This window comes from Danio rerio, chromosome 5, assembly GCF_049306965.1.
Source record: "Danio rerio strain Tuebingen ecotype United States chromosome 5, GRCz12tu, whole genome shotgun sequence".
NCBI lineage: Eukaryota > Metazoa > Chordata > Actinopteri > Cypriniformes > Danionidae > Danio > Danio rerio.
In genome coordinates this window covers 56,241,340-56,260,000 of record NC_133180.1, presented here as the reverse complement: position 1 = coordinate 56,260,000, position 18,661 = coordinate 56,241,340, and the positions used below count along the sequence as shown (strand labels likewise).

At 35.7% G+C, this 18,661-nt stretch overlaps 1 protein-coding gene across 1 annotated transcript in view; it reads right to left on the bottom strand.

Annotated features, from left to right (window-relative positions):
* Positions 1-12,347: 12,347 nt before the first annotated feature.
* The window catches only part of setbp1 (SET binding protein 1), a 98,919-nt gene continuing 92,605 nt past the window's right edge, over positions 12,348-18,661 (bottom strand). The window contains exon 4 of the mRNA XM_005165675.6: positions 12,348-17,884. Within this exon, the coding sequence (XP_005165732.2) occupies positions 17,373-17,884 (512 nt within the window). The 3' untranslated portion in view covers positions 12,348-17,372. The remainder of the gene's footprint in view (positions 17,885-18,661) is intronic.

The following is an 18,661-nucleotide window of genomic DNA, read 5'->3' as shown; positions in this document are numbered from 1 at the left end:
AATCAATCAAAAACAAATCAATCAGTCAATCAATCAAAAACATCCTGAGACAAAAAGTGTTCATTTTGTTATGAAGTCTATTTGAACAGAGTTACAATGCGCTTTAATTTGAAGCAAACATATCCCTGATAGGAATTTGTTTTATAATATATGCTATAGATAGGTTACATCACATGAGCAAGAACAGTATTTTCACAATTGTGTGTGTGTTATACTTTTTTAATGAAAGTTGAAGTTAAATGTTAAATGAAAGTTACGTTGCATTTTAGACATTTTTTGTATTGACCTTTTTTACTTATCACCTACTGCTATTTAATTAGTTTGTCATGGGGACCAGTTCATGAAAAGCATCCCAAATGAGCAGGAGAGATATGACTAGGGCTAGACGGAATCTGCGGACGTTTTTTGCTATTTCTGCTGAGAATTTTGCTAAAAGTCTGTGGTTTTATGCAGAATTATTTTGGGAGTATCATAACTAAAACCTTAATATATGAAATAAAAAATAACATCTTTTTAACTTATCTTTTTAATTATTTAATGTTTAAAATGTAAATCCAATTAGATTCACTTTATTTGGTAAATAAAGCAAGTTTGTCATATAATTTATCTAGTAAAAGACAGAAAATATTACTGTACAAACTGCATTGTACATAAATGAGATGAACATTTTCACACTAGTCAATAATATAACTAAAATAATAAAAAAAACTGAATAAATATAGATTTACACACATTTACTCAAGTAAATAAACATAATTAATGATGGGCTAAAAATCGGCGGAAAATCTGTAAAACTCTGCATGCACAGATTCGGGGTGGGCCTAGTTATGACTTGCAATATGAGTGATCACACAACAGCATATAAGAGCCCATATGTTGTATTGTTGCTCCTTAAGACACACACTCTATATTTTTACATTAAGATGTTAATATATTGTATTATGAAAATACATAATATCAGTGCATTGTAAAAATAGGCTTGTTTTTTTTTTTTTTTGTTTTACAAACATACAAATGTTGTATTTTAAAGCACAACAAAAGCAGTACGTTGCTTAAGTAGGCTTCTTCTACATTCAAACACATTCATATGTTTTCTTTTGAACTGCAAATTAATTATGAATGCAACAATTATAGATTTTGGTTGTACCATTACAGTCTAAAGAAAAATGGCTTCACGGTTATCACGTCTAATGTAAATTAAAGCTTTATATCAGGTAAGTATTTAAATGAATGGTTGTTATAATCTGCATTCATACATAAATAAGCATTTTAATAATTTTTAATAATTCGTCTAACATAATGTATCTTTTGTTAAAACTGCACGGAAAGCCACGCACAACTCTCACCGCTATGGCATGAGATGTTTTCTACTCTCAATGTCTTGGTCACACTATTTGGAGGGTCAAGTTAAGCCTGCGGGCCGCCAATTGAATAGCCCTGACATACTGCTTCCGTACATACTAATTTGCCATTTATACTTTTACATAACATGTATGATTGCATCATACATATAGGTGTTTTAACCTGTTTGGTTAAACACAGATAGTCTATACCAGTGGTCACCAAACTTGTTCCTGGAAGGCTGGTGTCCTGCAGATTTTAGCTCCAACCCTAATCAAAGACAACAAGCTAATTAAGGTCTTACAAGGTATACTTGAAATATCCAGGCAGGTGTGTTGAGGCAAGTTGGAGCTAAACCCTGGAGGGACACCAGCCCTCCAGGACCGAGATTGGTGACCCCAGGTCTAAACTATAATTTATTTCCACAATGTTTGTGCATCCAATTATGAACAATATCGCAATATATCAAGCATACAAACATCAGACAGCCACTAGCCTGTTTAGAGCTGACCCATAGAAAAACCTGTACAATCTACATCCAGACTGGCAACTTGCATACAAAGGAATTAACTTTAAAAGATTTAACACTTAGCACAAATGGCATATATTACTTAAGACATAATTAACACATAGCAAATAACAATAGAAACAGTTGTTTTTAATTCTTAGAACCTATGTTCATTCTGACCTGACTGGGTAGATCCTGAGGAAACAAATAATTTGGCATACAGAAAAGCAAGCACACATATTATTATCACAAAGATATAAGAAAGGATATGCGTTACTCCATCCTGGAGCGGACATGCATCAGAAAATCCACGCCATCAAAATCTTGGAGCAAATTTCCAAAAGGAAGTCAACATCTGTATGCTCCATGACCTATGAGCGCCAGATTGGCGATGGATGTAAGGGCAGCCTGATTTTACAAGGAAAGTAATTACGTTTTGTTGGTTTAGTGGCTAATATGTACGAAAATGTACAATTTTGAAAAGGAGGCATGTCACCAAACCCTTACCCATAAACCAAACCATCACCATCATCAGATCACTCTAAATTGTACTAATGAGATTGTATAAACTCACGTAAATTAGCCTTTAAATCTAAAACGTTACCAATTGCCGTGAGATAGTGTTGGTGGGGCATGAACATCAAATATTGCCTCTGTTAAAGATCCTGTGAAATAAATTTTTATTTATTTTTAGATGGTAGTATTACTATGTTAGGATAAATATAAGCTAGTGTGTTCCAAAAACAGTAATACAATTATCATTTAAAAGATGTAAACAACCAACGCTTGCTGCTTGTCACTTTCTGCTAAATGGATCTTTTTTTTTTTAGATAGTCTCATTCTTTTACATTTCACATGAAATTTTCTGACAAATCAAATGTTCATTAGTATCTGACATGTCCCGCCCCCTTCAAGAGGTTTCTTGTTTGCTTTTCATTTGATGCGTTTGAACTCCAGGGGTCCGTTCTTCGTACGTGGATTACTCAGTTAGCTGGATTTGGATATTGACGATTTGACATGATCCAGGATCGTTTCGTTCTTCAAAGCTGATCCGAGAGTTGTTGTCATGGCAACAGTTCTGCTAGGTCAAACCTGATCGGGAGCAGGTTCAATTCATATAAACAGGATTAGATCGGCTCAGTTCAAGCAAAGATAATACAGTAAGTATGTTCCGAATTCTGATATTTTCTTACAGTAGTAGTTATATACACTTGGGAAAATGGTACATATTTTTTAACTATATATATATATATATATATATATATATATATATATATATATATATATATATATATATATATATATATATATATATATATATATAAAGTTAAAGTCATTAATAAAATAAATAAAGTTATACATATTAATAAAACGTATGCAATCTGCACCCTCGAAATGAACAAAGACTGCCATCTGGTGGTGGAAAGAGAAAACTTATTGGTATGAACTTTTTAGATCGCTTAGAAATTGTGTATAATAAAACTGCACAATATGTGACTTTTTTTAAAGCAATAATACATTCATGCAGTCATAAACATGTTTTGATAGTTAATATGCCAGTGATTGATGCTTCACAAAAGTTGCAGACACCTTAACCAATATGAAAATGCTTTTGTAAACAACCAGTTATTCTTTACACCAATTAAAAAACGGATACTATTATAAAGAAAATCTTTTCTAAATGTAGAACTAAATACATTGATTTGCATTGAAATGCATAATGAATACTCTTGTCTTGACAAATGAAAGTGTAAAGCCTGCAGCTCACAACAAATGTGGAAAGTTCTTGCATGTCATATTAAACAAACCGTTTACTGCTAATTTGATGTAATTTTGCTCACATGGATAATTGAATATTACTCAGATGATGTCATTACGCTGCTGTGTCGTCAGCCAATCATTGCATTGCTGATCATGATTTCGAGGATCGATAGATCAGTCCTTCACAACACACGCAGCGATCTCAGATCAGTTCATCCAGACATTCTAATCTAATTCGCGAACTTGTTTGAAGAACCAAATTAGCGAGAGATCAGTTATCAAGATTAAAAGATCCAGGATCTGCCAAATAATCTTAGATCATTTAAGCGAGGTACGAAGAAGGGACCCCAGCACTCTTACTGCCAGAGCTGTGATTAAACAAAACGCTATTGGCTGTAATATAAAAAATGGGAAGAACTACTCTATGTCTGTCACACAACCAGCGATCGCTTTCCAGAGATCGCTGGTTCTCACACGAACTCTCAGGACTTCCGCATTCCCAAGGACTACACATTCATACATGCACTGCTCCCAAACACGCACGTCTGTTCATTCATCTATCCTGATTGCATCACCAGCTGAGCCTTGTCCACAGACTGATTTCATTCCATTCATAAGCCACTCATTCACGCTTCCAGTTTGCCGAGTCTTGTTTTCCCTGTCTTACATTACAACGCGTTTCCCTGTCTTGTTTCTCTGTGTTTAGACTCTAGCCTTGTATCCAAGTTATCCTGTTTAGCCGCCTGCCTTTCGACCTTCTGCCTGTTTATATCGACTACGATTCTGGACTGTCTATAGATACCTGTTTGCACCTGATGACCACTGCTTGCCTGACTTTGAATAAACTGCATATTGGATCTTACCTCCTGTTGTCTCCTGTCACTCCACCCCAGTCGTGGTAACAATGTCCCACCCTGTCTTCAATAAAGAAATCACATTTCAAAGCACTTCACAGGACAGTTAAAGAACTGGCTTCTAGAGGGGTTCCTCGAAAAGAGATTCAGATATTTACCGTTGTTTGGAATGCTCTGCTAAAGATGTTTCCTTCCCAAATTGTCTTTCAGGGGTGAAAATAGTCATTTAGAATTTTGCATAATAACTGAAAAAATAAAATGTTTTAGTGCATGTAGATGTCACTCACACTAGATTACTAAGTGGATGTGTCCTGCATTACTTGCACAAAAAAATAAAAAGACATCACAAATAATCAAATACTTGCTGTGCTTTTAATGTAAACACAAATAATGGCTGTTTCTCAATTCCAAGAACGCAGAGAATGGACTTGTGTTCTTGTGGAGACTGGTCTTGCCAGGTGTCCTCGGAAGAACGAACTCAGGAGACCACGAGGGCAGAGAATGCGTCCTTTGAGAAATGGGATGCTGCGTTCTTCCTGATGGTCACATGACCTTCCCGTGTTTTAAATGGTAAATTATTTAAACATTACAGCATTCAACGATTTATTGTTGTCCCCCTCTTCAAAATATATACTTTGCATAAAAACATCATAAATATACTCTGCACAATATAAATAAAACAGATTTTAATACGAATTTCAGCAAACAAACAACTCTTAATGTGTTTATTCCTTTATTAAGATGTTCATGGTTTTGTTTACTTTTACCGTTTCATTTAGGGAAACTCCTGAGGTAAATAAGTGATATCTCTGAACTTTAATAATAAATCTAAATAAAATTCTGCGCTTCCCACCTCCAGTCGCAATGACTTCTGGGACTTCCAAAGCGAGTTCGCTGCTCAAGTCTGCATCAGTGTGTCCTCGATATCAAGAACACATGCGGGAAGTTTCACGCGTCCTCCGTACTTGCGGTCTTGAGTATTGGATCTGAACTTAGGCAGCTGATGATGACGTTGCACGAGAACACGTTTTTATTAAACAACTTTTAATAAATAATAACTTTTAATAACTTTTAATAGCTTATTTTATTTTATAAGCTTACAACAAGCTTGTTTATTGTTATTTTTGTCAGAGTGAGTCCCAAGCTAATGTCTGGAAAAGCTGGGAGAGGGAAGTGTTTCCAAAACAAAACAGACATGCGACACTACCATAACAGTGTAGTTATAATGTTTTAAGAGCTGTGCCGTAGGAAAAATGTCTCACCTCTGCATCTGAGGGCCTAACCTTTCAGATCCTCTTGGTATGTTTGGAAAGAACAAGCCGGAGAAATAGACTTGCGTGCTTTGCTCCAAGCCTTGAGTTCGCCTCACTAATTACTGTGAATAAAAGCGCCTTTCTACTAAACAGTAACCTGAGTCTCTGCTGGGAGAGCTTTCCTGTAAGCAGCTCTTGGGAAGAGCAATCAAAGACTTGGAGTCACTGTGTAGAAACACTGGAGGAAGAAAATCTAGGTTACAAGAAAGTAAATCTCAAGTTCACAGTGTCTTGAAGGAAAAACGGTAAAAGGAAAAGAGTTCAAGTATGATTGATGGCTCCTAAAGAAACTGATTTTTTTATATAAGCAGAAAGCTGAAGGGTTGAAAGATCTTTAAAGCTTGACAATTTGAAGCAGTATTTTTTTGTCAGTCCTCAGATTTTGTATTAGTTTTTGATTTAGATAAACTAAAATTGGCAATATTGTATAAGTGTGTGTGTAAATGAAAGTGTATGGGTGTTTCCGTGTTGGGTTGTGGCTGGAAGGGCATCCGCCACATTAAACATGTGCCAGAGCAGCTGGCATTTCTATCTGCTTGCAAACCCTAATAAATGTGAAGACTAAATCATAAGACAGTGAATGAGAGACCTATTTTTATTTAAGGGAATAAACATTAAGGTATAAATATAAAAATAAAATTATGATGAAATACCAATAATTTACAGTTCACTATAGAAAATGCAGAATTTTATGCAACGATTTGTGTTGGGACGACTGGAAAGAATTAGGTTCGCTTATTAGTTACGCTAACCCTAACCTAACCTGACCCTAAACCTAACACTAACTGTAACCCTTACCCTAACTGCAACCCTTGCCCTAACCCTACCTATAACACTAACTCTAACCCTAACCCTACTGCAACCCTTGCCTCAACTGTAACCCCAACCATAGCTGCAGCACTGACCCTAGCTCTGACCCTAACCCATAACTGCAACCCTAACTGTAACATTAACTCTAACTGTAACCGTAACTGCAACCCCAAGCCTAACCCTCACCCTAACCTTACCCACTATTTTTGAACAGGTAGAAAAACTTGACCCAGAATGAAATTACCTAGAACAGTGATTCCCAACCTGAGACCCCCTAGTCACCCGGAAGATACTGTAAGGCCCCCCTCCACATATCGCTAGTAGTTTTCTAATAGCCACAATTTTGTTGTTTTGTTGTTATTTGTGTTATTTATGTGCATAAATATGACTTTGACATGCTAAAATACTTGGTATAATATTTAATATTTAGATTTTGTGTTATGTCCAAAACCATACAAAAATAACCGTAAGCAAAAGAAACCGGTGAAAAACAAATCACGTGTGATAATGAAAGGATGATCATGCTCACACAATTAAGGCCAGTTAATAATCTGTTAAAGTGAAAGCAACTGGTGCTGCTTACAAAAAGACAAATTTGGAGCTCTTGAAAGCATCAAGACTGTGGGTGCATAAGTATAACTTTTTGTCTAGTCTATTTGAAAGAGAACCGATCACAGTTGAGTTTCAAGCACGGTTGCTTTACGCAAGGAAACAGCAGCGTGCATGCGTTTTAAACAGTCACGCACATCACATCAGCTGTTTGTGTCAGTGATCATCCTCTCTTTCAGTATTTAGCTGCTTTCTTTTGCGTGCAAGAACAAAATTATTTTCATGCTGCTTCTCAATTGTAAGATCACATTTGCACGCATATTGGGTCATCCTTATAGTCTATATATATATATATATATATATATATATATATATAATCTTTAAATCAAGCACTTTTTTATTCTATTTATTGAATAATAACATTAAATAATTTATTAGTCTTCAGTATAAAATATTAATGTTTGTTGGGTCTTGCAAAACTGTGTCTGGGGTCTAATTTGCTAGTTTGAAATCTGATGCTCTGGTTTCAGTCATGATTGTGAACCTTTGATCTCCTCCATCTTTGCACTTCATCTTCCTACAAGAGCACGAAGAGTGTTCATTCCTGTGACTCTATGTTTCCCAGGGGAAGAAGAGACAGTATGATCCTCTGACATGTAAATCAGCAAAGCGTGAGTGTGTTTTAAAACCCTCGTCACGTCCTCCTCCTGCAAACACTAACAGCTTCATTCGCCATCCAAACTGCTGCAAGTCAGCCTGTCACCATAGCAACCGCAGCTGCTGCCCTGCCAGCTGCCAATCATAAAAAGCAGCGTCCCGCGCCACACACAGGATCCATTTACGCTACTGCATTTGCATTTAAACACAGCTTTTCCACAATATTTTACATATCTCAATCTACACGATTAAAAAGGCATGTTCTATTTTTTTTTATATTTCAATCAAATAAAAATTATATAAACTACACCAATAAGACAAGTAGCCAATGCACAATTTAAGACTAAACAAATGTCTTTGATTTGGAACAAAACACAAATTTCCATCATAGCCTAACAACCAAATTTAACAGACAATATTTTAAGGAAACAAGACTGACATTCTTTTACATGAACCATCATCATTTGGCAAAGGCAAGCAATTGAGTTTTGTTAAGTCTGTGTGAAATCAAAATGTACAATGTATATTTTGCTAGTGCACATTGTCATTCTTTTGATGAAACTAATCCATGCAAGTTAATCAACTGAAAAAAAAAAGGAAGTTTGTTTTGGTAATCTTCAAAATGGGGGTGGCACGGTAGCTCAGTGGTTAGCACTGTCACCTCAAAGCAAGAAGGTCGCTGGTTTAAGTCCTGGCTAGGTCAGTTGGCATTTCTGTGTGGAGTTTGTATGTTCATGTTGGTGTGGGTTTCCTCCGAGTGCTCCCTCACAGTCCAAAGACATGTGATATATGTGAATATATCTATGTTAATTGAATAAACTAAATTGGCCGTAGTGTATCAGTGTGAATGAGTGTGTGTGTGGGTGTTTCCCAGTTCTGGGTTGCAGCTGGAAGGGTATCTGCTTTGTAAAACATATGCTGGATAAGTTGGTGGTCCATTCCGCTGTGGAATGAGAGTGGAAGTCTCTAGCCAAAAAGATTCCAATGGGGCACCCACACGTAAGTGAAAAATAAGGTCAATGCTTTCAAAAAAGTAATAAATAAAAGCATAAACGTTGTCAGTTACGTACATTAATTGCTTTTAAAATGTTTTTTCCTCCCAAGTAGATTAGTTGGAAGAAATAAACTGGCCTATCTGTGGTCAGAGAGCTCACAAAGCTCACAAACATTTCAGACTAGGCAGACATTTTTGGGCACTGTCGATGTCAAGATGTTGACAGCAGTTGAAGTACAGTTATGAGAAGGCAAATGACATTGGCTTGCTTATTTCCTCTTTTTATAGGTATGTCAAGTCCCAGCTCAGATAATGAGGGCCAACACGGGCACGCTGAGAGCGATGCACGCATAGCGGCAGTGCCACAGATGAGTCACGCCAACATGATTCACACAAACAACCCTCGTTATCATCTGCACCCCATTACCTCTAATAGCCAGAGCCCGTCATCTGTTTTCCATTCCAAACAACAATTATGACTTTTCAGCAGAAATTACACTCTCACATTTTCCGCACTGCACATAATGTTAAGGAAGCTGCAGACGTGCGCATCCACCAGCCCAACTTGAGACATTTAACTCAAGCCAAGCAGTGCGCCGGAATATTTGGGCAGTTCACCCAGCTGCCATGGCAACAGGAATTTTTACAGAGGCACAGGCCTATGGTTAGATGCTTTTCAGTTCGCCTTCACCAACCAACGGCTGCGATTTGGGCCAATCCGTTTATCTCTACTGTGCAGTGTTGTAATAATGCAGCGACGAGAGAGACTGTATGAGGCTGATGAGCAGGGATTCCTTCTGCTAAACTGCACAATGACATCAATTACAGGTTGACCCATCATCAGCATCTGCACACACACACACTTTCACTGTGGTGTTTTTGACATTTAAATGTACATTTGCACTTTTGTGCTAAGTAAAAGCACCTGCTATTACAATAATTCCAAACCATGTCCCAAATTCTTATTTCGTACCATTTTTGTCCAGATTAGTCCTATATGAAGTTATGCTGGCAGAAAAGAGCAGTTTTAAGCATATTTCATGAGTTACATATAGCATATATTCTGAAGCACGGCATAAAACACATGGGGCTCTGTCCGAATCCACTTTTGCTCTTTTAAGGACAGAAAAATACACTCTGCACCCTGGTGCATGGTCTAACATGGTTGAGCTTAATTTCCTAATGAGTTATAGTTGTGTTTTGAGAATAAACCAGAATCAGAATCTCATCTCCCATTTCCTTTAAGAGTCCGTTGCGTAAAGCCATGGCACATTTGCTATTTACATGGTGGACTTTGTAAGTGTAAAAACTGAACACTTCACTAGAGAGAAAACAGTTGAGAGCATCTGCAGTGCAAGGATATAGAATGAGCCTCCTCTATTCAGCCTTTACTTTCACTTTCACTTTCTTTCAACAAATAGGAAACTTGTTGGACGCATTCCCCTGAAAACATCCATTAGCCTACATAATTATTTTTGTTAGTTAAGTGCAAATATTCGTTCCAAAACTATTTCTAAATTAAGTTCTAATTGCTAGTAAATTAATAAATGAACAATTATAACAACGTGCAGTAAAAAAACAGTGTTATGTCCGAACACACATCTTATGCCCTGTATGGTCCAAAACCTGACAGGTGGGCAAATCTAAGCTTGTTTTTAATAAAACAGAAATAAATATACATTTACTAAATACTCATACTACTAATAACAATATAGTTTCCCAGAAATGGGTTGCGACTTTAAGGGCATCCGCTGCGTAAAAACTTGCTGGATAAGTTGGCGGTTCATTCTGCTGTGGCGACCCCGGATTAATAAAGGGACTAAGCTGACAAGAAAATGAATTCTTTAATTCTTTTTCATTTGTAAAGATATTTTCATATTGCTGCACATCCTACGTGTTTTAAACAATGTTTAAGCGAGGCCCAAAACTGACACGCGCTGCGCTGGACTTTAGACCTGATTTCAGCTGTTCTATTGCAGTCTATTTTATTTCTTCAAAATAGCAACGCTGAAAAATTAAGGTTGCGTTGGTTTGAAAATAGCAACACATCGCGGAAACACGTCTTGCATCTTATTGCGCCGGTTGTATGCTAGGGTCCATAGACTGCCCTTGAACTTTTCAGAGATATGGGATATTTGAGAAAGAAGCTGATTAGAGAAGACATTCAGACATATTGGTGTTAATCTGGAACTTGCTGTTCAATTTCTTAAATATGCGATAATCTTTGTGCATCTGTGCAAAATGGTAAGGCGTTCTAAAGGGACTGAAATCCTACAACTGCTGGTTGTCCAGACGAAGGTCAAAGGGGGATGAAGGACCCTTTCAAACACAGCAAGAGAAGTTGCTTCTTTAGAAAATTGTTTCGTTACAATGTAGAGTTTGGTCACTTACTAAAAAAAATAAAAACTCAGAAAGCCTGAAAGATCTTTGCTTAATAGGTTATTTTATTTTTTTAGCTATTTCTGCATTTTCCGTTCATTTCAGTTTAGTTTTATTTTTTATTCTGTGTACACATTTCTATTTAGTTTGATTATATTTAGCTTTAGTTTGAGTCATTCTAATTAATCAGCAAAGTTTAGTGTTTGTGCAGCAAATAAATAAAACAACTGTTTAAGCAGACACAACCAACAACCACAGAAATGCAACAAACAAACAAATCAAAGTAAAAACCTGGAAGAATTAAGACTTTACTTATAAAGTATTTATTATTTTAACTTATTTATTTTTTTTTTTTTACTTAACTTTATTTACTTTATTATTAAAACTTTTTTATATTAAAGATTATGCATGTGGCTTTTTTTTTTTTTTTTGGCAAATTTTGAAAAGTTATAAGAACATGTGTTTTATGTCTAAATAGAAAAGTTTTTAAATAAATAATAATGCATTTGTTTGTGTCTGTAAAAGCATCATATACAGGTAACTCCATAAACTGTTGCAGGTCAGATTTTCTGCCACAGAATAAGTGCTTTTTCATTTGAAAAACAATTATTACTTTTGCTAATCATTCATTTGTTTTTGAGTTGAATTTTGTTCATTTATTCTTCATTTGTTTTCTTTTATTTCAGCTAACAAAGTTTTTTAAATGAGTTTTAGTCTTATTATGATAGCCTTGGTTGTATGTACAGAGAACTGGTCCAACGTTTAATTCATTTGGATCTAATGGGTCAAACTGGGGAAAGGCTAAAGTGTAAAAAGAAGACGGTGAAGGTGGAGGTGAAACGTCATGGGTTCAGGGTTGGTGTTTTCTGCCACAAGATTTGAGCCTCTTATTACAGATACATCACAGAATGAAAGCAAATGTTTATCAGAAGCTGGTATGCTGATTCCTTCTCTGCATTCATTGCCCGATCAGAGAACAGTTTTCATGTAGGATAATATTCCCCATCCATCACACAGCAAACAAGTAAAGCAGTTTTCTAACCTGGAAGCGCTAAAAAAACTGAGAAGTAAACAGGATGCTATGCTTCAAGGTGTTACTTTTTTTTTAACTAATACAAACTGCCAGCTAAGTATGACTAAAGCATCAAGGCAAAGACAAAAAGAAGGCAAAGGAAGTGAAGTGAGTTCTCGATAAATTCATTTTATTATTTTTTGCACAATGAATGATATGAACAAGATCGACTGTATTTGAAGTGCTCAATACTGCTCACCGGAGATGGCTGCACAAAAAAATGAGCTTTACAGTAAGAAAAAGAAGAGATAAAAAAATAAAACTACAAGATCATGAACGGCAAACATGACCAAACACATGCAAGCTTACATGTATGTACATATGTACAGCGTAGTACTTGTATTTATAAACGTGTACACAAAACATAAACGTGTATACGTACATTCTATGTACAATGCATATGTTTGTGTATATCAGTATTTATTCTTTTTTATATACGTCCATTATTTGCTGTTTTTAATATCCTTACAATGTACAAAATGCTTTATGAATTTAAAATCCATTACAAAAAACATATCAAACAATGTATAAGATCTTATTCAAATCGAAATACTTCTCATTTTCTTCAAAATGTTGTATGCACACAATCAAAATCAGCATGCAGAAATCAAATGGTCATTACACCGCATGTGTGTATGGATTCCGATGTAAAGAGCGGCGATAAGAGCTTCCGTTGTGTCCTCATCAGGAATATTACTGTCGATTAACACTTCACTTGTATTATAACTTCATTAAAAGCGATACAGACAAAAAAATACCATCCTACAGTACATCTGAGCGGGCGACATTCTCTCGGTGACCTTGGTAGTATTGTCGTTTAGAAGCAGGAACATAAAAAAATACACGTAACTTCACAAGGCACCACTTATCAGCTGGTGGAGAAAATATATATCTGGCATTTTAAAAGCACAGAAGCCGAGCAAATTGGAGCTGCCAGGCCTTGTTACCAAAGCCATGTTTATAATCATGTTTCAGAAAACTGCTACGGTGTACATTTCCTTTGTTTTAAAACATAGCTTTCGGTGCTTAAAGCACTAACAAAAGGTCAACATTTTTGGCAATGTTCGTTCGCAGGTGTTTAGCGTAACCAGCGCAAATGGACACACATCCTACAAAAGGTCCAGTACAACTGGCTGAGGCAAATTAGCTGCCGGCATATATATAGATATATTATTTCTTTTAGCTTTAATGCACTGCAAGTTTTCATGATGGTTCGTAACACCACATGGCATGTCAAGCCTCTATTTGCATCCTGCTTCGGACAGCTGTGTGAGTGCAACACATTGACATGATTCTTAGGCATGATTCACGCAGCTTATACAGCAACTAATGGACTATTTACAGGGGACAATTTGATGAATTGAACTTTTGATTAAGGCTGCACTGCTCAGAGGCTGATTTCTCTCCCCTACACAGCTGCAAAAGAAATGATAGTCAGTTTTAGCACTAGTCGTTTGTTCAGATTTGAAATTTCTGTAAGACCACTTCTTCATTTCACAGAAAGCTTACAAAAGAATCGATGGATTCACAGCAATAACCTGATGCATAGTAAATAAGCATGTGTTCATTTCAAAAACCCAGCACGGGCTCGGCTATAGAGATATTTTGACATGTACTAGATATGCTGTCTGGTCACTGAACTATATATAAGAGTAAAGTCATAATGAAGCCTATTATACTGTAGCAAGTTGTATTAAAATGATGAATATCTTACAACCAGAGCAAACTATATTATGACATTCTATGTAGATATCCTGCCATTAAGGGTGTGTTCACACTTGTAGTCTTTTGGTCGGCTCCAAAATAAACTTAAAAATTACACTGTCATTTTAAAGAATGGACAAAAATACACAACAAAAACAAATTGGTTTTTGATGCACTGTAAAAATCTTTTTAATAGTAAAAAAAAATGTAAAATTGCGACAATTTAAAATCTGTTACCTGGCTAAGTTTTCTGATACCCTATTAAGTTTCCTTAATATATATGGTGAATAACCATAAATTGACGTTCAAGGAAATTACACTTTTATGTAGTTTTTTGTTGACATTATTTTGTGTCGTTTTTCCAGGGTTTTCGTTTCATCAGTGATGTACATTCAACAATTTAGATAAAAATGTCGATAGTACCTTAAAATTCTATGGCGATGACTTGCTTTTTTTTTTTTTTTTTTTTTTTTTTTTTACCTGTGTAGATTTTATTACTTCAAAAAATTGGTGTATTAAAATATTAGTAATAGTGGTGTAACAGGTCACAAATCTCACGGTTCAGATCACACTACGGTTTTTGAGTCACGGATTGGACCTTTTATCGGATCAGCAAAAATGGGAGGAGACAAATGTCAATTGCTTTCATTTATCCAAAAATATTACTGCAAAAACCATTGGTTATTGTTAATTTGAATAAAAATCTAATTCAAGAGAGAAACAGAAAACAGAAGCTGAAAAAAGTAAAAGTATTCAATACGAAATATGATCTTTGCTTCTGTTGCTGATAGTGCTAAATATAAAAATCTATTATTGTGTACAACATATCATATTTATTATCAAATAATGATTCAACAATTCACACATAAAACTTAAGGTTTCATTATACTATAGGTGTTTCGTTTTTAAAAACCTATTCAGTGACATGATTTTGAAGGTTGTTTTTTGGTTACACAATGTAATTACTTTCATCAGCGTCAAATTCCTTTACACGGTTTTAAAGATTTTAGTCTTAACCATAAACATCAGTGTTTATTTCTGAACTAGAAACTGATCTCCCAGTTCTTCTGTACTATTCAACCTTGTAAAGACATGAAAAAGTGTAAAAACTGAATCTCTCTCAATTAAACGCAGATTAGAATGCAGCATTTAGAAGGATTAATAAATATGCAAATGATTATCAATAATCATTCATGTTACGCATGGTTGAATTGAGATCACAATCTTTTAATGTTTAATTGTGCAGCTTTACACTGAATGCATTAATGCAGATTAAACAAACGGTGACAGAAAAAACCTTTAATTAATAACCTAAGAAAGCATTTAAGTAGGTCCCATCACAACTTTTTCTGTCAACAATAAATTCATGGGGAAGCCAAAATGTTTTCTTACATGTGATTTGAATGACGCAGCAGGCAATCTCTCTGCAATTGTTAAAAATGTTGGATTAAGCTACAAGTTTAAAAAGTTAATAATCTACAATTCATGTGCGTTCCTAAGCGTAAATTGTGATCTGTGCGGATCAACCGTAATCCGTTACACCCCTAATTAATAAAATACAGTAGTTTACCGTAATTTCTTTTAATTGTTTCTACTGTAATTTTAACTGTAAAATATTCTGCCAACCACAGCTGACATATATTTTATTAGTATTGAATTGGATGGACCACATTGCAAATACGATGAGGAAAAAAACAGCTAAGCTTGAGCATTCTGTTCATTTCATTGTGGCATCTTTTGAAATAATGTCCTGCTTCTGACTTGCTTAAATGTCTTTGGTCCATGCCGTGTTCATATTTTGAGTTTGGAAGTGGACCAAGACTCAATGAACTCAGTTCACTTGTAAAATTACATCACTCACACATAATTGTTTACTTGGAAACAAACAGAGACCCATCTTTTCAATAGTCAGGGTCTGCTTGTTCATTGTGTGGTTTGTACCATGGTTCGGATGGCAGCGCTTACACTTATTCAAATGAACCACAGTAACAGAAAAACTGCATCAGTTATTGAACCAAATCTGCCAAGTGCAAACACAACCCAAGTGTTCCCAGAACCTGAACATGTTATGGATTTATAGAAAAACATAAGGCACATATATGGAACAACTAAAAAGTCGAAAACAAATGGAAAGCTATTCAAATTAGGAGCACATTCAAATCTATCCTGATGTCTAAAACAGCGTAGGACATATATTTGATTAGTTTGTGATGTCCTATGTTTAGGACAATCTTGGAAATAGACTTCAGTGTACATTCTGGTTCTTATATTTTTCCAATTCAAATGACAGCCTCATCGACAAATAAGCACACCACCACACCATTCATTGTAATATACACAAGCAGCTAAACTGAAACCAATCTATCCTATGATACACGACTACACTGAAACTTTGGTCATGTGGATATCTAATACTGACAGGTATATAGACATAATATTATTGTTTAGTTAACAAGAGCAGGCACATTCTCAAAGAGACTCTGGAGAAAGCGAGTCAAGCGACTGAATAACTTGTTTTCCAGTCAGAACTTGAAAATATCATTCAGATGCTCACTATTACTTAAAGTGGAAAAACCAACACTGACACTGTGAGGAAAGAAAAAAACAACTTGTTTTAGAAAAAAGAAATAAGTGCTTTGTTGGTTTTAAATGCAACCGTAGCATTTTTCAAGCCTGTTGTGATCTATTGGGATGCGCTTTGATATCCTTAGTCGTCAACAAGCCTTTGATCTGCAGTGATTCCACTTCGTTAAGATTACACAACTAAATATGTTTCTCCGTTTGAACGAGCTTTCTACTTCTATTTGGTTACGAACAGAACAAAAACATTTCAACCTTTATATTGTTTTTGATTTGTTATGCTGACAGTATAGGTAGATCTAAAATACTTTGAATTGGAAATGTTAGTAGGATATGTTGCTATGTACAGTGAAATTATAGCCATCGAAACATCACTGAAAAAGGTTTCATCCAAAAGTATTGCCATTGGTTCATGCCTGAAACACACCTGAGCACAGACAAGCAAATGTAAGCGTGAATTACTGTTGACCTGTTGTTTAAAAAATCAACCTCTGCCAGAAGATCTGTGCTTTGTGCTTGCGCAAAATGAAAAAGGAAACAAAAAAAGTGCACAGTACCATCATTTAAGTTCATTTACATGTGCTGGTAGATTATAGCTATAGCCATATTTTTAACATCCTTGTTGTTATGGGCTTTGGGAGAGTAAATGTTCAGTTTGTCTCCTTGAGACCAATAATAAAAAAAAGGATAGGATTGTACAAACCGAAAGCAGAGCTCTTTAGACCACAACCATGATCCAAGTTCTCAGCGAATGCCCATTAAAATGTGTCAGTAGAATCCAAACGAACTGGAGAAACCATACTTAAGTCCCAAGCACAAGGCTAACTCACAGTGCACTGTCATCACCTCACTAATGAGATGCTAGAGTAGCTTCTTCTTTCCTGTTGCCTTTTCCTTTGCGGTTTGGACGCTCCACTTGGAGCTCGGGTTGAATTTTCTGCCAGTTCTTGCCTCCCTGCATGGACTGTGGGCTGAATTGGGATCTGGCCATGTTTACCACTGACTCGATGGCGTCTGTGATAGAGTCGTGATTGGAGAACTCAAGCTGAGCAGGCACCAGGCCGGTGTGAAGGTTCCTCTTCCCAGGAAGGTCCACACACTTCTCTAGAACTGGCATCTGACCTAGCAATCCCTCCTCTAGAGAAAGCAGCTGCTTCCTTGGCCTTCCTCTGCGTCTCTTCACCATGTTATTTCCAGTCTTGGCCTGCCTTTGAAGCCTCTTGACTTTCAGAATCTTGTTGACGTGATCCAGGTTCTTCTTGGTGGTGAGGATCTTGGAGAAGGCACACTTTTTCCGCATGTCACACTGGACCTCCTCCACTTCCTCCACTAGTTTGGACCTTCTCTTGTAGGAACTGGGTTCTGGAAATGAACAGATGAAGAAACACAATCAATGAGTATAACAAGCTACAGCTTATTCAGAATTGTTGCAATTAAAAAAAATAAAAATAGGTCAAAATGTACTGGATTTATAAACTGATTTATTATTTAATTCCATGCCAACAACAAAGTTTACATTTATGCTATACTTATTTTTTATTGAATTATTGTCAACATGCTGTTTGATATATACATGTTAAAAAACACTAAAAATAATAACGTTTACATATCATTTTTTAACGTTATGAATGAAAACTGTAATATTACTCCAGGAGAAACCATTTTCAAAAATGTTAAAAAATAAAAACTATTTAAAAATAAAATAAATGTCGAATGCAAATGACTTATAGAGTTTTAGTACTGAACAGTGCAAACGACTGAATCCACTGCGTAAATTATAAATGTAGCATAGCTAGCATGCCTTCCAAACAAACAAACTGATTCTTTAGTGAATCAAACATATACTGCTTTAACCTCATTTGAAGGTTGATCAATCCTGTAAATACTTTATAAATATTGTATAGTTTATTTTTCTTCATTGTTATTTTGTCACTTTCAGATTTTTGCTGGATTTGTGCCAAATAAATCACTCTTCACTTTCACCAGCGACTTCTGTGACACTCTTTGCCTCCATCGGCCCAGTCAATCGTTACTACTGTTCTTCAAAATAATAATCTGCATAGTTTTTTTCTCCATTGGATATAGGCATTTATTAAACAGCACAGTGATTTATTAGGAAGTCAAAAAGTGCTGAATAAA